This window comes from Pelodiscus sinensis, chromosome 19, assembly GCF_052426305.1.
Source record: "Pelodiscus sinensis isolate ZL-2025 chromosome 19, ASM5242630v1, whole genome shotgun sequence".
NCBI lineage: Eukaryota > Metazoa > Chordata > Testudines > Trionychidae > Pelodiscus > Pelodiscus sinensis.
Window position 1 is genome coordinate 32,985,285 of NC_143070.1, and position 21,837 is coordinate 33,007,121.

General features: G+C 51.2%; 2 protein-coding genes across 2 annotated transcripts in view; one reads left to right on the forward strand and one right to left on the reverse strand.

Annotated features, from left to right (window-relative positions):
• LOC149523085 (uncharacterized) overlaps positions 1–21,837 on the reverse strand; it is a 175,517-nt gene that overhangs the window by 140,936 nt on the left and 12,744 nt on the right. The gene's annotated exons all lie outside the window — the stretch shown is intronic.
• Positions 1,865–11,933, forward strand: LOC142818218 (uncharacterized). Its single transcript, XM_089771283.1, is given in 4 exon segments — positions 1,865–6,853; positions 8,072–8,185; positions 8,474–10,223; positions 10,225–11,933. Coding segments are annotated over 4 exon segments (2,142 nt in total). The 5' UTR covers positions 1,865–6,621; the 3' UTR covers positions 10,271–11,933.

Genomic DNA, 21,837 nt, shown 5'->3' on the forward strand with positions numbered 1-21,837 from the left:
AGGAGAGCCTGGGGGAAGCTATGACTATTCTCCCCCCCCCTCCCCCTCCCCCCCGCCTCTGAGCCAGACATCCTGGCTGTGTCTACATTGGCATGATCTTGCGCCAAAGCGACTGCTTTTGCACAAAAATATGCTGCCTGTCTACACTGGCAGGGAGTTCATTAGAACGTCAGTGTTCTTGCGCAAGAACTATGATGCTCCCACTCAGGAATAAGTCCTCTTGAGCAACTGTTCTTGCGCAAGAGGCCAGTATAGACAGGCAACATGAATTTCTTGCGCAAGAAAGCCCGATGGCTAAAATGGCCATTGGAGCTTTCTTGTGTAAGAGAGCGTCTACACTGGCACGGACGCTCTTGCGCAAAAGCACATCTCTTATGCAAAGGCACATGCCAGTGTAGATGCTCTCTTGTGCAAATATTTTAATGCTAGACCTCTTGCATTAAAGAGTATTTGTGCAAGATCATGCTAATGTAGACACGGGAGGGGGGACTTGAACCCATGACCCTGTCCTCCCCAGGCCAGCACCCTATCCTCTAGGCCACATGGGAACCTCTGGCCCAGCCCTTGCTCCTGCCCCCTGCATTCCAGGCCCCCCATCCAGCTCCCATCTGCTCTCCACACCTGTGGACTCCCCTGCCCTTGGCCCCATGACTGCACCATGCCAAGCAGCAGGGCTGGCAGTGGGGCAGCCATTCCAGCCAGGCTCTGGAGGAACTGGGTGCGAGGGGAGGAAGACGGGGAGGGGCTCGGGTTAGGGAGCCTGGTCAGTGGCCAGCCCTACTCATCGTGCTGCCCAAGAGCGGTTCTTGCCCTGCCCTGGCCCAGCTGATGTCACCCCCCCCCCCAGTTGCTCCAATGCTAAGAGTTGGACATGCCGTCTCAGAGGCTTCCCCGCGAGCTGCACAGGGGCTTGCAGGGAGCCTGTGGAGCCACAAACTGGATGTTCGACAGCCTGGGCCAGTGGCGCTGCCTGGCATCTCCAGGAGCCTGTTGGGCCAGGGGCTTCCAGTCCCAAACTGGACACCTGTCTCCCTCTTCCCTCCCCCTTTGCCCTGCCCCCATCCCCTCACAGCTCCCCTCTCCCACCCCTCATAACTTCTGCCCCTCAGCTAGGGAGACCCTGGCTCAGTCCCCCACCAGGCAGGCACAGGAGTGGACGAGGCTCTCACGCCCCAGGGATTCATGAGCCCCTCCAGCAATGCGACATGACTCCCCATGACCGTCAGTGTGCATTGCACAACTGCTCACCATAGACATGTAGGCCTGGGTGATCCTGCCCATCCTGGTGCCAGCTCATGCCCAGTCCCCAGACCTCCTGGGCACTGGCACATGCCGGGCCAGCAGCCAGCTGGCTCCCTGGGGTCTGTGTGTGATTAAAACAGGCATTGGACTGGCAGAGACGGGGGCAGGGGCTGGACTCTGGGAAATGCAGGTGCTGACCCCCTGGGACTGGCTGTGCCTGTGGCGCTGGGGGATGGTTGAGTGTTGCTCAGGGGCTGGTCGAGGGTTTATTGTGATACCAGGAGCAGCCCAAGGCCAGGAAAGGAGCAGAGACAAGTGTGAAACCCTGGTGTGTCCGGGGGGGGGGGGGGGGAAGGGGCATCTCCTGCCTGGCACAGGGAGCTCCAGACACCAGACAAGCCACCATGGAGCATTGTGGGAAAAAGACTCTATTGGCTGCTCCCCTCATCCTTGTGCCCTTGAAGAGGAGCCAGGCCCCAAACCCGCTTATCAGTGTGAGCTCTGGGGGAGGGAAGGACGAGCCAGGGTAGGAAGAACTTTCTCTCTCCCAGGCTTAGACACCGGGGATGGGGCAGGGAGGGAGGGGGATGGCGGCGGCGGGAGGGTTGGCACAAACTGAAGAATTTGCAGCTGGTGGGCTGGTGCTACAGAACACACCGAGCTGGCTCACCAGAGGCGCCTTTATTTCCTTGGGCCAGGCAGGAGCTCGCTGTGTGTCCAGCTGCTGCATTCACTGTGAGTAACTCTCCTTCCCTTCTCTGAGCCAGTAAATCATTCGTGACGGTGCCATAGGACTGGCTGCAGGCGCTGGGTTTGCTTTCAGCTGGGTGGTGCCAGTGACTTGGGGCAAATGCTGCTTTGGGACGGGCAGAAACCAGAGTGTTGTGGGGCTTAGGGAGAGAGCAGGCTGTCTGCCACTCAAGCTGTACTGACGGGGCAGGTTTCCCTCAAATTTGTTTCCATATATGTGTGGAATAAATGCTGTTGTGTGCACCAAGGCAGGCACAGATGTGCACCACCCATAGAAACACAGGCTGCCGGCTGGGGGGACTCTGCTAATCAGCTGGGCAGCACCTGAATCTGTCCTGGGTGGCTGCCCAAGCGCTCAGCTTACAGGGAACACTGGTGGGGGGCCCATGAGCAGCCCCAGCCCATGTCCACACCCCCATCCAGGGCAGGTGGAGAATCTGAGGCTCCCCCCATCTGCCCCTGTGGTTCTCACCCCATTCACGTCACAGTAAGAGCTGTCTGGGCAGTGGGGGATCCATGGACCCTTCATCTGCCCTGGGCAGGGGCTACTATGTCTGGCCCATTAGCCAGGGGCAGGTTTTGAGGCCCCCCCTTCCAGGGGGATGGTCCTGTGATGGCCCCAGCTTCATTGGCACCCCAGGGCTTCTCCTCTCTGGGCAGGGCTCCAGGTTCTGGCCAGGGTGGGGGGCAGAGCCCAGGGGGAATGGGGAGGGGCAGGGGTGTCTGGGGAGAAAGAGGCCAGGCCAGACCTGCCCACATTCAGTGGGGGGGGGAGCCTTTGGCCTCCTGTTCTGGGGCCCCCAAGGGGGATGGGCAAAGGCAGAGGTCACTCATTATGACAGGCGTGTCCGTGGGAACATTGCACCCCCTGCCCTAGGGGCTGGTGACAGGTGTGGGGCAGCAGCACATGGGGCTGGGAATGGGAATGTCCCAGCCACCAGGACCACCCAGCCCTGGAGGAAAAGCTGGAGAGAGGCAGGAGGGGGAACTGACAGACCCTCCCCCCCATCCCAGCCTGTGTCCCTGGGCCAGTGGGAGGAGAGAGGAGCCGCATTGGGGTGGGAATGTCCCTGCTCCCAGCGCACTGCCCAGGGGCTGCGGGGCCGGGACAAGGAGAAGCAGAAAAGGGGGGGACAGGTGCGATCCCAGCCCCCAGCAGCAACAGGCCCACAGAGAATCATGGCAGGGGGGATTGTTGCGGGGGGGCGGTTCCTACAGCCCCGGGGCGGGTCAATCCGACTCCACAAGAACCCAGGGGTGCGGGGGGGGGGGGGAGCCAGGGACACACAGGCAAAGAGCACAGGAGCCGGGGGGAGCAGCAGATGGGGGCGTGGCCAGGTAGCTCCCGGTCTGAGCTGCTGCCCCGCCCATCACTCCCCGCCCCTGCTCAGGCCCCGCCCACCCCGCAGCAGCGTCTGACTTCATGAGCGAGTGGAGGAAGGCAGCGAACTTCGCTGCGGTCACTGCGCATGTGCCGCGCGCCCTCAGGCAGTTCTTGGTGCCGTTACTCGCCGCGCTGCTTCGGGGGAGCGGGCAGCAGAGTGAGGTGGGTGGGGTGCATAACTGGCTGGATAACCGTACTCAGAGAGTAGTTATTAATGGTTCACAATCCTGCTGGACGGGCATAACAAGTGGGGTTTCACAGGGGTCTGTTTTGGGACCGGCTCTGTTCAATATCTTCATCAACAATTTAGATATTGGTACAGAAAGTACGCTTATTAAGTTTGCAGATGATACCAAGCTGGGAGGGATTGCAACTAATCTGGAGGATAGGGTCATAATTCAAAATGACCTGGACAAATTGGAGAAATGGTCTGAGATAAATAGGCTGAAGTTTAATAAAGACAAATGCAAAGTGCTCCACTTAGGAAGGAACAATCAGTTTCACACATACAGAATGGGAAGCGACGGTCTGGGAAGGAGTACAGCAGAAAGGGATCTAGGGGTTATAGTGGACCACAAGTTAAATATGAGTCAGCAGTGTGATGCTGTTGCAAAGAAAGCAAACGTGATTCTGGGATGTATTAACAGGTGTGTTGTGAGCAAGACACGAGAAGTCATTCTTCCGCTCTACTCTGCACTGGTTAGGCCTCAATTGGAGTATTGTGTCCAGTTCTGGGCACCACATTTCAAGAAAGATGTGGAAAAATTGGAGAGGGTCCAGAGAAGAGTAACGAGAATGATTAAAGGTCTAGAGAACATGACCTATGAAGGAAGGCTGAAGGAATTGGGTTTGTTTAGTTTAGAAAAGAGAAGATTGAGGGGGGACAGGAGAGCCGTTTTCAGGTATCTAAAAGGGTGTCATAAGGAAGAGGGAGAAAACTTGTTCATCTTGGCCTCTGAGGATAGAACAAGAAGCAATGGGCTTAAACTGCAGCAAGGGAGGTTTAGGTTGGACATTAGGAAAAAGTTCCTAACTGTCAGGGTGGTCAAACACTGGAATAAATTGCCCAGGGAGGTTGTGGAATCCCCATCTCTGAAGATATTTAGGAGTAGGTTAGATAAATGTCTATTAGGGATGGTCTAGACGGTATTTGGTCCTGCCATGAGGGCACGGGACTGGGCTCAATGACCTCCCTAGGTCCCTTCCAGTCCTAGTATTCTATGATTCACCGCTCTTATCCCTTCCCCCACCGGACACTCTGCCGTCTGCTCTGGAGAGAGCAAGAGGAAAATCCCTGGGAGCTTTCAGACAAGGTGAGTTTTTCAGGTGGAGATTCTTTAAATGAGAAAATTCCTGTGAACACATCTTCAAGGGATTGACATTAAAGTTACCAACCAAACCAGCGACCATGGTGCAAACAGCCCTAAATCCCACCCACTGATCAGTGAGGAGCCCTAGGGGTGCTGCATGGGGACCTGTGAACATTTTGAGAAACACTGGTCTATGGGTTTGTGATGCTATAGGGATGAAGTTAAAGCACACAACCGACGGCACCTTCAGGCTCAGATTTCACTGCTCAGTCAGTTTCAATGTGGGGTTGGTTTCAAACAATAAATAGGCTGAAAGGCTGAGACCTGACTGGCTTCCATGGTATCAGTTTGTTCATGGCGAGAAACAGCCGGATACGCAAAGGCTCTTGGGTCTAGTGCAGGCCTGAGCAAAATACAGCCCATGGGCCGGATCCAGGTTGCCAGGCCATCTGATCCGGCCCACTGATGCTTGGCGAGCAATGGGCTACTTCCATACTTGCCCCTTGGCACCTGCAAGCCACTCAAAGCGAGCGTGAGCCCAGAGGTGAAGGGGGAAGTCTACAGGCACTGCTTCCACCCCTGGGACAATCTCATTGGCTGGTTTCTGGCCAGAAAGGAAGCACCGTGTCCCCTCCCCTCTGGCTCATAGTTAGTCTCAACCCACATGGCCCTGCAGCCTGTGTGAGGGTTGGGCAGGCTCTTTGCCTGCCTCAGAGAGGTGCTTGGCTGCTGGCTGGGAGTCACTCAGGTAAGTCTCCTGGCCAAAGCCTGCCTCTGGCACCCCAACCTCTCTCTTCCCCTCCTAATTCTCTGCCCCCCACTCCTGGCTCCCACTCCACATACCCAAACTCTTTGTTCTTTTCCTGCATCCAAGTAACCCTCATCCCCTTATTTGTCCACTTAGCTGCTTCTCTAAATTAACTTTACTTTAAATATCTCATGAGTAGTTGGCTAATCCAGTGCCCCATATCACACCTGCCTTCTTCACCCAAACTCCTTCCCAGACCCCTCTTTCCCTCCTGCATCCCAAACCCTTACCCAAAGCTCCCTTCTTCTCCCAGTGCCCATCCCATTCGTTGTATTTCCTGCTTAATGTCTTGGAAGAGTGCAGCTCTCAACCACTTTCCAAAATCTTGGACTGCCTCCCCCCCCCATCAAAATGAATTGCCCACTCCTGTTCTAGTGGATACAGCTCAGTGAGAGTCAATAACTGAAAGCTGCAGCCGGAGAATTTCAGGCTAGAGAGGAGGCACAAATATTTGATGGGTAAGAGGATTCGCTGCTGAAACAAATGAGCAAAGTTCTCCATCTCTTTATGTCTTCAAATCAACACTAGGTGACTTTCTAGAAAACATGCTGTGGGGAAACAGCTTTGTGCCTGGGTAGCTGGTCTAAGTGTAATGGCTTGTGACGCAGAGGGGACAGAATGCATGGCTGAGGATATCTTCTGATGCCATGAATCCATTAATTTTAAGGCCTCATCCTGCAAACACTCTCGGCACACATGTTTAATAATATGCATTTGAATGCTCATATTAACTTCACTTCCTCTCTGTTATGGAGAGGGCTTATAAAGTCTGTGTCAGATGAGAGATCCCAAGTTTGAGCTGCAAATCAATGTATGAAGACTAAGGATTATAAATACAGCAGCCCAAATTAAATTAAACCTATGTCTATGTTCAGGCAGATGAATATGGGGCTTGTTAGCAGAAACACTGGGTGCTGAGAACTGAATCCCATTGTTGCGAGCAAAGTAATGTAACTCAAGCCAGGTATTGAGAGAAATAAATACGGCTTTTGGGTCTAACTCGTGTGTGGAGTTTATGGAATAGCTAGACTCAGCGTTTGCCCAAACTGCAGAGTCCAGCATGTGTGTCACCAGGGACAGAGTCTGGGCAGAATAGAGGCGTGGAAAGGATTAAAGCCCCTTCTGAAATGTCTCCAATTCCGCTTCTCTTCCTGCTAGGCTGCCGAACACCCATGTCTGACTCCAGTTCAGCCCCTGGCCTGCAGAGCCAGGGACAGGAAATGGCCGTGGTGGAGCCAGTGAGCTTCGAGGAGGTGGCTGTGTATTTCTCTGAGGAGGAATGGGCTCTGCTGGACCCGGGCCAGAGAGCCCTCTACAGGGATGTGATGCAGGAGAATTACGAGGCTGTGAGCTGGCTGGGTGAGGATTCCCTTGTGTAACAGGAGCTGGGTGGGCTCTGTAGCAGCTGGGTTGGGTTTGGTTCAGGGTCCCTCATTACCCAAACCCCCAATATCAGCAGTATCTGTCCCAGTAATCCTGTCTCCTATGTAAGAGAAGGTTCAGTGACATAATAGTGGTGCTGCTCTTCCCATAGCCAAGCTCTCATTGTAGTTCTCACCATCTTACCCATGTTGTGCCTTGGCCAGAGGTGTCAGTGGAAGGGCCCAGGCAGGAACGGCAGGTACCAGAGTTGTGGGGCTGGGTGCAGCTGCTCTTAGCATCCGCAGGATCCCCTTGTGCTATTGTGCTGAGCCCCTGGAAGGAAGGTACCAACTCAGAGTCCTTCCCTGCCTCTAGTAGATTCTGTGTAAGCCAGGGAGGCACCAAATGGCAGGCCCAACTGGCCACAAGAGGAGGGCTGCTGCTGCTGGCAGAGTAGAACCAAGGCTGCAGAAGGGGAGCTGAGCTGCAGGAGCATCTACAAGCAGCAGAGAAGCAGCCCATCCTGTCTACACGTTTGTTGGCCACAGGAACAGCCTGGCACTGCCTTGGCTGTCTGCAGGACTGACAGCTGTTGTGGGCCCACCATGGCACAGTCAGTCAGGATCAGGAGTGTGGACCATAGGCAGGGCCTGAAGTGGCCAGCCAAGGATTCATTTTCCTGATCAGACAATTCCCCTGCCTCCTTCTGGCTCAAGTAGAGCATCTGAGCCCAAGAGCAGGGCAAGTTCAGCCCCAAGCCAAGAGCTCTGTGGGCAGAGCCCATAGGGGTCTAGAACTCTGCTGGATCCTTTCCCTCTCAGCCCTAGAGACCTGACATGTGGCAGCTCAAATATGAGTCCTGGCTAGTGCCATCTGTCAGTCCTGAAAGTCCTAGAGCTCTCCCCTTATGAGCAGTGTGTTCCTGTCCTGCCCAAGTATGGAACAGGCCCTAAGGGAGACTGGGTTGTATCCTGCAGAGTGCAGCAGAGCACTCAGTTCCCCATGGGAGTCAGCTGGGCTATTCCTGACATTGTAGTGTGGCGGGGGGAGGATGGAATTAGTGTATCCTGGGATCTTGTACCAGCCAGAGACCAGTCTCTGGAAGGTGGGGAAGGAGCCTCTCTGGGTAGGAGACTCAGATCCTGGCTTTGGAAGCAGCAATGGCACAGACCTCAATGAACAAGATCAGCACTTGGTTAATTGCTCCCGGAATAGGCTTTCCAGTCTCCAAAGCTCATGTGCTCTCCTGGGTGGAGCGAAGGGAAGAGCTGCAGATCCTGGATCTCCAAGGCTGTGAGGAAGGGGAGATCAAGAGTGACACCGACACAGGTGAGAAATCAGCTTAACTGACTCAAACCAATGTCTGTGTTTGCATAGCAGATGTTGGTTGTGTGTTTTCATCAAGTCTGACTGGCCCTTCAGACTGTCTTCAACTCCAGGCAAAGAGTTTTGAGTGGGGAAAGAGTGATGGGGGAGCAGGGTGAACTCAGCTCATGATTATTGAATCTTTCCAGCCATTCTTTGGGTGTGTCCTCCATTTTTCTCTTCACCATTCAGAATTTTTCTTTCAGCTCAGCACAGGGAATGACTCCTGTGTGGTTTCTCTCTCTATCCCAGCAGGTGATGGGATGCTGAATGAGAACAGTGAGAGGAGTCTTCAGGAGGAAGGACCTGAGCAAATGGCTCCTTGTGGGGTGTTAGTGGAAAGATGTGAAGGCCATGTTTCTCAGAGTCCTGAGCAAGGAGAGACTTGTGAGAATCAGCGTAGCCTACAAAGGCAGCAGGGAAACCATCCAGGAGCAGGACAGGGTAAATCCAGTCACAGGACCAGAAGGTTGAAAACAAACACAGAAACTGTTCAAAAGAAAATCCTCCATCAACATTCACTTTGTGCTGGCAGTGACTGTGCAACTCCTATTAAACATGAAAGAGCCCAAACAGGAGATAAACCCTTCAGCTGCTCTGACTGTGGGAAAAGCTTCAGTCAGAGGTCACACCTTGTTAGCCATAAGAGAACCCACACAGGAGAGAGACCCTTCACCTGCTCTGACTGTGGGAAAAGCTTCAGTCGGAGGTCACACCTTATTAACCATGGGAGAGCCCACACAGGAGAGAGACCCTTCAGCTGCTCTGACTGTGGGAAAAGCTTCAGTCGGAGGTCACACCTTGTTAGCCATAAGAGAGCCCACACAGGGGAGAAACCCTTCAGCTGCTCTGACTGTGGGAAAAGCTTCAGTGACAGGTCAAACCTTGTTAGCCATAGGAGAGCCCACACAGGAGATAAACCCTTCAGCTGCTCTGACTGTGGGAAAAGCTTCAGTCGGAGGTCATACCTTATTAGCCATAAGAGTGCCCACACAGGAGAAAAACCCTTCAGCTGCTCTGACTGTGGGAAAAGCTTCAGTGACAGGTCAAACCTTGTTAGCCATAGGAGAGCCCACACAGGAGAGAGACCCTTCAGCTGCTCTGACTGTGGGAAAAGCTTCAGTCAGAGTTCACAGCTTGTTAGCCATAGGAGAGCCCACACAGGAGAGAAACCCTTCAGCTGCTCTGAGTGTGCGAAAAGCTTCAGTCGGAGGTCACACCTTCTTAGCCATAGGAGAGCCCACACAGGGGAGAAACCCTTCAGCTGCTCTGACTGTGGGAAATGCTTCAGTCGGAGGTCACAGCTTGTTATCCATAGGAGAGCCCACACAGGAGAGAAACCCTTCAGCTGCTCTGAGTGTGGGAAAAGCTTCAGTCGGAGGTCACACCTTGTTAGCCATAGGAGAGCCCACACAGGAGAGAGACCCTTCAGCTGCTCTGAGTGTGGGAAAAGCTTTAGTGACAGGTCAAACCTTGTTAGCCATAGGAGAGCCCACACAGGAGAGAGACCCTTCAGCTGCTCTGACTGTGGTAAAAGCTTCAGTCAGAGGTCACAGCTTGTTAGCCATAGGAGAGCCCACACAGGAGAGAGACCCTTCAGCTGCTCTGACTGTGGGAAAAGCTTCAGTTGGAGGTCACAACTTGTTAACCATAGGAGAGCCCATACAGGAGAGAAACCCTTCAGCTGCTCTGACTGTGGGAAAAGCTTCAGTCGGAGATCACACCTTGTTAGTCATAGGAGAGCTCACACAGGAGAGAAACCCTTCGGCTGCTCTGACTGTGGGAAAAGATTCAGTCAGAGGTCACACCTTGTCATTCATAGGAGGAGTCACACGGGAGATAAACCCTTTAGCTGCTCTGACTGTGGGAAATGTTTCAGTCAGAGCTCAATCCTTGTTATCCATAGGAGAGCCCACACAGGGGAGAAACCCTTTATCTGCTCTGACTGTGGGAAAAGCTTCAGTCAGAGCTCAAACCTTGTTAGACATAGGAAAACCCACATGCAAGAAACCATTCAGCTGTTCTGACTGTGGGAAAAGCTTCAGTTAGAGGTCGTACCTTGTTATCCATGAGAACTCTCACAGGAGGAAATCCTTCAACTGCTCTGACTTTGGGAAATGCTATAGCGAGAGTTTAAGGCTTGTTGCATATAGTTGAAGCAACACAGGTGAGAAACCCTATATCAGTGGTGAGCAAAATTTTCTATGTTGGCAGAATCCAACCTACCTAAGGCTTTGATCCTGTCCACAAGGCAGTGCCAGGCCCCACCTCCAAATGAGCATGTGCTGAGGGGGAAGGAGCTTAGCCCCACCCCCTCTTCATGCTTTGTAGCTACTAGAGAGGAGACAGCACTAGGCTGAGTCTGCCACACAACCTGAGGCTGGCAGTAGAGGCACTGCTGCCACTGCACTGCTGGCCTCCAGGGCTACATGGTCATGTCAGGGGTGCTTCTGGGGCTGGTCCTGGGCTTCATAGCTGCAGCAGCAGCACCTCCAGCCCTGGACTGAATGGGTGCAGTAGTGGTGCCTCTGGTGTCCGGTGCTGGTCCTAGTCTGTCTGGCTGCTGCAGCAACAGAGCCTTTTTCTGGGGTGACCAGGACAGTGTGGTTGCAGATGTTGCTGCAAGGGGGCCCAAAGCCAGGCAATATTTGCTTTCATCCCCAGACACCCCTCCCAATCTCTTCAATTCCCTTCTCCCCACCCCCCCCCCAGCTTCCTCTGACACCCTTCTTTTTTCTTGCACCGTCTCTCCTGGCCACACACTGCACCGCCTCCCTGGCCAGACACCTGCCTATTTCTGCATCTCAAATCCTTCCTCAAGACCCCAACCCTTTCTTGAGCCCCCTGTCACATTATTGGATTTTAAGGGGAGCATACAGATCACTGCTGTGATCACGGGGAACTGTTTGCCCCAAATTTTGTATAAAGTGAGCCATGCGAGGTGTCAAATGAAAGCTGATATTGTGCTGATTCTATGTATGGTATTCATGTACTTTTGGAGTTTGTATGGGGAGTTATGACTATGGGCTCTGTTGATGCTGTGTATGGACTGCCTGTCATGAGGAAGGAATATCCAATGAGTGACTATGCTAATCAGTAGGGCTTCAAGGACAATGGCTCCTAGGGTGGCCAATACACCGCTGAGGAATGCTTGTGGAAAGCTGCGAAGCAGCCAGGTCACAATGGCTGCTGGCATATGAAACAGACAGGTCACTTGGCCATGTGATTAGCTCCAGCTTGGGAGACACGAGAAATAAATATCAAATGCCATCGTGGGCTCCATCTTGTCTTCAGTCTTGCTACATATCCCAGATTCAGTTTTGCTAAGGACAGAGACACCGGAAGGATTGCTCACCCGTCCTGACAGACGCCAAAGACTTTTATGCTAGCAGTTTGTAACATCTCCACTAAGATACTTCATCAAGAACTTGCTGGTTGATGTATATAATGTATTGTCCTTAACAACTTTACTCTCAACCTTTTCTTTCTTTTATTAATAAACTTTTAGGCTGTGTCTACATTGGTGCAATCTTGTGCAAAAGCGGCCGCTATTGCACTAAAACTGGCTGCCTGTCTACACTGGCCGCGTGTTCTTGTGCAAGAACACTGACATCACTATTGTAATGTATGAAATCAGTGCTTCTTGCGCAAGAACTATGATGCTCCCGCTCAGGAATAAGTCGTCTTGTGCAACTGTTCTTGCCGAGCTGCCATGGAGGGAGGGGAAGGGGGCAGGGTGGGGGAGCTAGCAGTGCAAGGGGCCATTTGGGAAAGAGGGGGTGGAGCGGTGACATACACAGACCTGCCCCCTGGCCATGTACGTCCACGCCCCCCATCTCCCTCGCGGCAGCCCAGCTGAGCAGGCAGCACTCAGTCGAGTGCCATGGCGGGAGGGGAAGGGGGACAGGGAAAGATGGATGGGAGGGAAAGGCTGGAGGAGAAGAGAAAGGGAGAGTGAGAGGCAGGAAGGGGAGAAGAGAAAGAAAGAGACGGAGAGAGGCAGAATGCAAGAGAGGCAGGAGGCGGAGGAGAGCGGAGACAGAGGGGGAGGCAGTAGGAGGAGAGAGAGAGAGAGACTGGAGGCTCAGGAGAGAAGACCTAGGTGGAGGAGAGACTTGAAAATCCTATCTTCGGACAGGCTAATTGTCTAGTGATTATAGATTTGACCTCTACTTCCTGGTTGAGTGCCTCAGAGTAAGATGTTATGACATGGTCCACCATTTTCCCTATCTGCGTGTACCTCAGACAGCCAATCCCAAAATGCCTTTGGGCACCGGCCACCAACTCCACAATCTCTGCCTGCAGGGCCAGTAAACCCTCCTCTAGGTACTTCCTCCATGCCACGCAGGATCCCGTGTTAGGTTACCGTCATTGCTGAAGTGCGGTAGAGCCAAGTCCCATCGATGGTCAGGATCGCCCAGCAAGGGACCATTATGCACACGGATGGATATGTAGAGGGGGAAGGCCTTCTATTTAGTTCAATGGAGTGGTCTGTCTGGGTGGTCAAACACTAGGAGGTACCACTCATTTGGACCAGATCGATGTTTATTTATTTCTCTGTGTGTGACTTGAAGGCAGTTTACATTGACTGGAGTCAATGTTTCTCTTATGGGACCACAGCATGGTTCACAGATGTTTGATTGTTAATGGGAACCCATGCAATTCCGTAATTCTTACCAGGTATTCGTGAGGCCTTTTAAGGAGTCAGGCACCTGGCACCAGTAGGTAGCAGGGCAAATGGCTATTATTGCAATGGTGAGGTTACTAGTTTCCTCATTGTTGTGGGCATCAATGTTGTGGGCATCTTTACTTAAATATGCTGATGTCCCACTTGCCCGTGTTGTTTTACTTATAGATTTCTTATCATCTCTGGCCAAACCGCTTTTATGGTTGGTGTGCAAGTTTTACAAAAGCTAAATATTTCATTCATGTGGCTGTTAAAGCAAAGCCAATCCAGTGGGAAGAGGGTTGGTACTCTACTCCCAGTCCTCCTTTTCACATGGTGCACTCTTTGCTTCCTTCTAGTTCCTTGTGTTCACCTGTAGAGATATTGTTAACATTCTCCTAGCTTAAACAATTACTACAAAACAGAGTTAAAATGTATAGAGCTCATTCTTTTATGCAGTTAATCAATTAAGTTTCAGTAGAATCCCTAATTTCCCCTTTGCGGATTTAACAAAAGTGTCCATAGCCAAGTGTTTAAATTTGATTGTTTCCTTGCCTAAATGATTTGTATACTCTGCTCAAGAAAGAGGCTACAAAGAAACGGGGAGTCATTATTAAAGCAGGTTTCCTTCTCACACATTCCAACAATTGCTTAATTCCTTCCACACTCGCACGGAGTAAGCGTCTCATCTTTGCATACTCTTAATCACTTGCTTTGTCCCTTAAATGAAAACTTTCCTCATTCCTATTAATTTAATTTTTCAATGTCTGTACTACTTATTTCTTTATTCCTTCTACTGCACCAACACGGGGCTCCAAACCTCTTATTTTCTTTTCACATGCTTTTTTCTTCTTATGGTCCATCTTGATTCCTGCTAAATGACTTTTCCCAATGACACAGGTTTTGTCCATTATTAATTTAATAAGAAGGGTGGGCTTTTCAATTTGCCCCCACACCTTGTGGTTCCCTTCATTAAGTAAATTCAAATATTTGTTATTGCAGTCAGCTATGAATAATTTAAACGTCTTAGTACAGGGTTTTCATAACATCCATGCTGCAGCAGAATCTGGGGTGTTTTTGTTTTTGCAGTGAAATTAAGGGATTGTAAACGTCAATTTACTTCAAAGTTTGCAGGGTTTTCTGAAATAATTCATTCTATGCTGGCTCTGGGGCTAACTACTTCCTCAAACTCGGTAAGGAGATTTAGGTCGCCAATTGTGTCTCCTTGTCAGGAGCCAATAATGACTACATCTTCAAATTCAGTTGCCACTCACTGGCTTAGGTTAGGGTGGCTTTTAGGTTACCTCCCCTCACGCCCTTGAGCCAAATATAACTGCGTGTGAGGGGAAGATTTGGCTGCTTATTGATAATTTGCCTGATTATTCCCCCCTCCCCCCGCTCTCCCGGTTCATGTGTTATGGAACATTATTTGTTAGCACGGAGCTCAAGAATCTCCTAGAGTTGCTTGAATTGCTTGGCAGCTTTCTCCTGCTCCTGCACGTGGTTCTGTGTATCCTGTGTGCTAGGGGTATTCTTGCTCAGCCATTGTCCTGCCTTACCCCCGCCGGGGTGGAAGCATTCTTCTCTAGTGTGGCCAGCCTTTTTACAGTTGGTACAAAGTTTGGGCTTCCTTTTGTGCCCACAGTCCCGTGTTATTTGCCCTGGCTTTCCACAGGTATAGCAGAGAGTAGCCTGGATTGGATGGATTGTGGCGTCTGCCTCTATAGTGTTGATTGAAGCTACTTTCTTTCCCTTCCTGTTCTGTAAATCGGTAGCCCACTTCATTATGTCTGTGTATGCATTTCTAACCAAAATGCCTATGGGCAATACAGCTTGATGGTCGGCAGACACCCCTTTCTTCAGAATTTGGAGGAACACTTCCCCTAAGCTGCTAAGCTTGTTCCAAGACTCTGTGTTTTGCTTTGGATCTGGCAGATTTGTTACTAGAGCCTGTTTTTCCAAAGGGAAGAGCTGATCCCTTTCAGTTATTTTCCGTGTCTCCTATCTTCAGTGATGTATGGCAATGGCTTGTATGGCGCTGAGCATGGAGAGGGGTAAAGGGGGTGATGTTTTGCCGAATTCCCCTGTAAGCTTAGGAAAGGCAGTGCAGTTGGTACAGTTGCACCAGCCGAGAAATCCTTTCCTCTCTCTCCTAGTGCGTTCCTTTGGCACAGAGGCGTTGCAGCTGCTTGTAAATTACGTTCCTCACTGCAGGGTGGATTTTTGCTCTCATGAGCTTCAATCTCATCCCTCAGGGCTTTAATTTCTTCTTTTTTAATATGAGGGTTTTTACCAATGTTATTACTACCTTGTTGGTGTTTTCACTTTCCTTTTCAGTTCCCCACTCGATCAAATCCTTCTCTGGTGCTTGTTTGTAGTCTAGATGTTCCTGTGGGCTAGCCCCCCCTCCCCACGATGTCATGGCATTTGTTTCGCTTAGCCCTCACTCCTTCCTTCTTTTCTTTGCTCAAGAGGGCTTTTGCCCGAATGAGAGTAGCATAGCATTTCCACAAGAACACTGACAATCTTACATGAGATCGTCAGTGTTCTTGTGGAAATTCAAGCGGCCAGTGTAGACAGCTGGCAAGTTTTTCTGCAAAAGCACTCTAGATGCAGCCTGGGTGTCTGATGCTCCTTGGAGCTCTATCTCCAGACCAGTGGGAGGGGAGTTGATGCCATCACAGCTGCAGGGTAGATCATACAACTGGCCCCTGAGCTCAGCCAATGCCTCTCTGCAAACAGCACCCCCTTCCTCCTGAAGGGGTTTGAATTCTTTCCCTCTCTCCTTGCTGCTACGCTAAGAGGAATCCTGAACATGGACCCTTCTCCTGTCGCTTGAGAGACTGAAATAGGACCATTTCTTGTGAGGAAAGAAGTGGGTGTGTCAGGAGTGGGATTTGAACCTTGGACTCCCTATGCAGACCAGAACCCTCCACTGGGGGCAAGACAGAGCCTTGAGTCAGGCATCTGAGACCACTCAGCTCCTGCTACTTTGTAACTAGGCATTAGTAAAGGTCTTGCACTCAGCCTGGCTAGTTCAGTTGGTAGCGCATGAGACTCTTAATCTCAGGGTCATGGGTTCAAGTCCCATGCTGGGCGATACCTTTCTTCCACTTATTCTCAGCCTAGCAGCAATTCACTTTCACCAGGATCTTAAGAAGGATACATCTTGTCCTTGGATTGAGCTTTAGTAGAGCCAGAGAACAAACTGCAATTTCTATCTTCTGAGATTAGCTTTGATACTCCACACTGGAAAGGGACAGAAGTGCAGTTACTGTTTCAGACCCTCAGAAAAGGAACCACCAGCACCCCACAAACATCTCACTTCACCAGCTTTGGAACCCATGTCCCTTGTCTAGCAATTGCTACTTAGTTGATGGTGAATCCCTTTGTCATAAAACAGTTCCACTATCACATAATCAGGGTGACAACACTTTATTCTCCCTGCTTAAATAACAGTGAAACTGGGGGTCCCACAGCAGCCAGAGTGAACATACTAGGTGGGGTGGGTGTGCCTATGCAAACAATATCAGCCCCTGAAGTCTTTTTGCACAACTCGCCACAATTCACCACCAGATGTCAGGGTAGAGCGTATCCTGACTCTGCTTACACTTGTGAACACTCTGGCTACATCTACATTGGTGTGTTTTCACGCAAAAACTCTTTTGCGGAAGAGTTCTTCTGCAAAAACTCTTCCAGAAGAGAGCATCTCATGCTTTTGCACAAGAGCATCCGTGCCAGTGTAGACACTCTCTTGCGCAAGAAAGCGTCGATGGCCATTTTAGCCATTGGGTTTTCTTGTGCAAGAAATTCATGGTGCCAGTCTACTCTGGCCTCTTGTGGAAGAACAGTTGTGCAAGAGGGCTTATTCCTGAGCGGGAGTGTCAGAGTTCTTGTGCAAGAAGCACTGATTTCATACATTAGAATGTCAGTGTTCTTGTGCAAGAACTCCCTGCCAGTGTAGACAGGCAGCATGTTTTTGCGCAAAGCGGCCACTTTCGCGCAAGATCACGCCAATGTAGACACAACTTACTAGATTTCTAGTCCAATGCTTTAACCTCTTGACCATCACAGCTGTGGGCTCAGCAGCACCCCAGGGCCAGGGAAACTGGTAAATAATTCCAGTGCCCAGGCCTGACGTCGCCTGCCCCACAGAATTCACACAGCAAAACTGACTTCCAGAGCACAGAGGAAGTTTTGGGAGTCATTGCTGGGCCATGGGGTGAAGCATCAAACCAGCCCCCTCCTGTGGGGCCTGTGAGTGTTGCAGAATCTGGGCCTCTTGCACCTGGGCAACAGCAAACAAAAGGTGTGTGTGGCGGGGGGGCACACAGAGACCCTGTTGGGCTGCCTGGATCTGTGCCATGAAGCAGGAAGTGGCTGAGCCTGTGGCTGGCCAGGGAGCTCCCCAGCCCCTGTAATTGCCGGGATGGAAGCAAAGGGCAAGGCTGTAAGAGATGAAGCCTCCTGTCTCCTGCCTGAGGCTACAGGGCTTTCTTCTCCCCTCAGAGCTTGGATGGGGGCAGGAGGAAGCCATACGGGTCCGGTTGAAGGTTTTGTGCTGGGGCTGGAGGCTTAAGCCCGAGTTGTCGGCTGCTGCAGGACTTGCTCCTTCCCCCTACTCCTGCCTTGCTGCCTCCTTTGGCCAGCAGCGCACAGGGAGCAGCCGGGAGAGCCGGTCGCCAAGGGCAGAGGAGGCCAAGGCACAAGCCTCTCAGAAACTACAGGTCTGAGGCCTCTAGCTTGCCCAGGCTCAGCCCAAGGGGCTTTCTGTGGTGCTGGGAGGAGAGGGATACCAGGCCCAGGCCAGTGGGAGAAGGGGCAGCACCTGCCAGGGCAGAAAGGGGAGCCACAGAGAGCGAGAGAGGAGCACTTCTGCCTGGTTTGGAGTGACAGGGAAGTTGAGAGACCAGGACGTCTGTGTGAGACACCCCTGGGGGTCACAGCCCAGGGGGAGAGCCCCTGGGTACCACACATGGGCCACCCATTCTTGCTCCATGGTCATCCCAGGGCTCTGGGTGCGAGCAAGGTGCCTGTAACTCCCTGCTGGGAGCGTGGGCGCTGCCCTGCCTGGTGGGGGAGGGGACAAACACAGGCTGGTTCACAGGGGCTCTGGCACTCCAGCAGCGGGGCCATCCACCCCTTCAGCCAGATTCAGACCAGGCTGGTAGGAGCCTCTCGAGTTCACTAAGGGGGATTCTGCACTTGTTGCCTTAGGAGCCACAGTCACATTGCAGAGCTCCCACAAGGCTATTCACAGCACTGCCAAGCCAGCCCCAGCCGCTCTCCCGTGCCCTCAGCAATGTGACTGTTTTATCCTTCCCATTCAGTAACAACCAGCCATTCCCCACACAGCCCCAGCGGGACCCGCTCCCTTCCTCAGGAGCAGCGTTAGCACCAGCCTGGCTCCGTGCTGAAGCTGTGGGAGACAAGACCCTGACTTTGGGAGGGAGAAGAGACATCAAGGTGCCAAGTTTCACCCATGAATAAAAGTCCCCCATGGGCCACAGATCCGTAGTCGGGTAAGGGTTCCGGCGAGAGCAAGGCAGTGAGAATCACTGGCCCAAGCTGTTTTCCTCACCCTGGCCATTGCTGAAGTGTTCATCCTGATCAACAAACCTGGCTGTGACCCAGACCCCAGCAATGGAGAACGACTATGGGTAGGCAGCCACTGCATGGTAGGAAGCGGCCCAGGGCGGGAATACTTGAATTGCCCTATGGGAAGGCTGTATTTCTCTTGATCTGAGTCGCTCAGGGTATGTCTACCCTACCCCCCTAGTTCGAACTAGGTGGGTAATGTAGTCATTCGGAGTTGCAAATGAAGCCCGGGATTTGAATTTCACGGGCTTCCTTTGCATGAAGCCGGCCAGCGCCATTTTTAAATGCCAGCTAGTTCGGACTGCGTGCCGCGCGGCTACACGCAGCACGGACTAGATAGTTCGGATTAGGCTTCCTATTCCGAACTAGCTAGTCCATGCTGCGTGTAGCCACGCAGCACGCAGTCCAAACTAGCCGGCATTTAAAAATGGCACCGGCTGGCTTCATGCAGATGAAGCCCGGGAAATTCAAATCCCGGGCTTCATTTGCAACTCTGAATGACTACATTACCCCCCTAGTTCGAACTAGGGGGGTAGTGTAGACATACCCTCACTGGGGAGCCCCAGCCTGGAAAAGTACTTTTGCGGAAAAGCATCTGTGCCAATCTAGACGCACTTTTCCCCAAATGCTTTTAATGGAAAACCTTTTCCGTTAAAAGCATTTGCGGAAAATCATGCTAGTCTAGATGTAGCCATAGACTTTAGCCGAGAAGGTGGTGCTTTTGTAAATTAAGGGGCTGGGTTTCGTTAATAAAAAAAGCCTCTGCTGGACAATTGGAAACAGGGTGTTAGCTTTTGTTTTTGAGGGATTCCGGGGTGTGACTTGGGCTCAGACTAACCGCATGACAGGATACCCATAAGCAGGGAATGTGGGACTCACTATCTCTCTGTTGGTACAAAAAAGTAAGTTTGTGTGTCAGGATTGAGGCTCGGGGGATTTGGATTGTGGGAAAGGACTTAGGGTTGGGGCAGAGTTGGGGAACAGATGTGTAAGGGCTGGCTCTGGGGGAGGGCTGGGGATGAGAACTTCAGGGATGAGATAGAGGTTTGCAGTGTGGAGAGTTGAGGGCAGTGTTCCCTCTAAGGTTGAGGCCCACTCACTTCCAAAGCAGAGCCATGCTGTGAGTACTCAGCTGCTCCAGGGTGGGCCACGTGGCTGATAGCACTTGTTCTAGCGGCCCCAGACACGGAAAGGGCAAGAGTCATAGCGGGCGCCTGCTACAGCAACCTGGCTGGAGCCAGAGCCACAGCTCTGTTGTGGGAGGGGCATGCTTTGACAGCCTTGACCAGGGCCTGAGCCACAGCAACACTAAAGGCAGTGGCTGCTTTCGTGGCCCCAGTCCAGAGCAACGTGGTGGTGGGGTCACTCCAGCAGCCAAGGCCAAACCCAGGGAGACGGGATGGTGAGGGACTAGGCTGTTCTAGAGTTGTGCTTAAAAGAAGCACCCAGGATCTTTTTCAGGGTGATAACGCAATACGCCACATTTATTGAACAATCGCTATTTATCATATGCATAGGATACATTACACTCATGCACACACACACACACACACAAGCACACTCCATCTTGTTACCAAAAGTTGCTTCCCCTAACTGCACTGGCTAGGTGAGTTAGATGGGGGAGGGGTGGAGCGGGGCTTCTGCTGATCCGGATCAATGCTTCCATGTTGACAAGACGAAAACCTAGGGTCCCTCTGCAAGATGCCTCCTATTTATCCCTCTCACGGAGCCAATTAGTCAGCATCTTGCCTTTCTTAATGCTGCTTCAAAGAGAGTTCTTCCGAGAGCAGGCACTTGCTGCTTGACTTCCAAGGCATATGTATGTTCAGTCTTCTTAATGAACTCACTTTACAGGTAGACTACGTCTAGACTGGCATGATTTTCCAGAAATGCTTTTAACGGAAAAGTTTTCAGTTAAAAGCATTTTCGGAAAATAGCGTCTAGATTGGCACGGACGCTTTTCCGTAAAAGCACTTTTTGTGGAAAAGTGTCCGTGGCCAATATAGACGTGCTTTTGCGCAAATAAACCCCTGATCGCCATTTTCACAATCGGGGCTTTTTTGCGCAACACTGGCCCTTTTGCACAAAAGGGACTTTTGCCTGAACGGGAGCAGCATAGTATTTCCGCAAAAAGCACTGATTTCTTACAGTAGGAAGTCAGTGCTTTTGCGGAAATTCAAGTGGTCAGTGTAGACAGCTGGCAAGTTTTTCTGGAAAAGCGGCTGATTTTCTGGAAAAACAGGCCAGTCTAGACACAGCCGTATTGTCCTGGATCTGGCTCCCAGACCTTCTCCAACCTGGAAACTGCTGCTGGAGGTGCTCCCTTTTCATTCTCCTTTCACACCTTATTCATTTCAACAGGACAGTCAAGGAAAGGGGAGAGCTCAAGACATTTTTTTTCTTACAAGGAAAGTTTCTCTTAATACAAAGTTCTAGGAGAAATGTTAGAGATTCTATAAAAACACTTAAAGATAGATCTAAAAGGACAAGATCTTAATACAAAGTTATATGAGAGTGATAATATTACAGGGATTTCTCCACACTAGTGACCAAGGTCTTGTGGTGAGGACATCTGGTTCCAGCTCCACCTCACTAAAGCGCTCCACTTTGGGATCTCAAAAGGTAAATCTGCAGGTTATCGGAGGGATTAAGTAGATGGCAAATGACTAAAGAAATGTTCTGTGTCCTGTTCATCTTTAAGAGCCCAAACCATGGCAAGGAGAACAATTCTCTCTGATCCTCTATAGTGTTGTCACTTATAAAGGCATCAATCATGTCAATAGTGTTAATTGTGCCAATGACCAGAGCTCGACAAATAGTGTGATCTACTCACCTGTGGTGAGTAGATTACACCCCCGGACGAGCTGGCGCAGAGCGATCTGCGCATGCGCAAAACAATCTGCACATGCGCAGAGCGCAGAACCACGCGGCTGGCGAGCAGGGCTCGCCGCCACTTGACGAGCCCTGCCAATGACAATTTTCTCCCTGTGGAAGTTATTTCTCTCAATCTCACTCTCTCACACACGCACTGTGTAGAAGCAACTACAACTTTCTTAATGGATGTTGATTATTTTCTGTTCATGCTAAATCAATATGCAACTGATGATGACATATTAAAGGGACTTTTCTATGATTCACAGGGGTCTAAAGTATGCAGATACAACAAGAAATAATCTAATTATTGGGTATACGTCCTATATACAGTGTAGTCATGTGGACTGAAGAAAAAGAGCTGGATGAAATTTTCTGGTGATATCCCTTAAATCAGGGGTTCCCAAACTTTTTGACACAGGGACCAGTAAATCCAGTCATGACCTTTTGGAGGACCAGTAACATTCATCTGCATATTCAT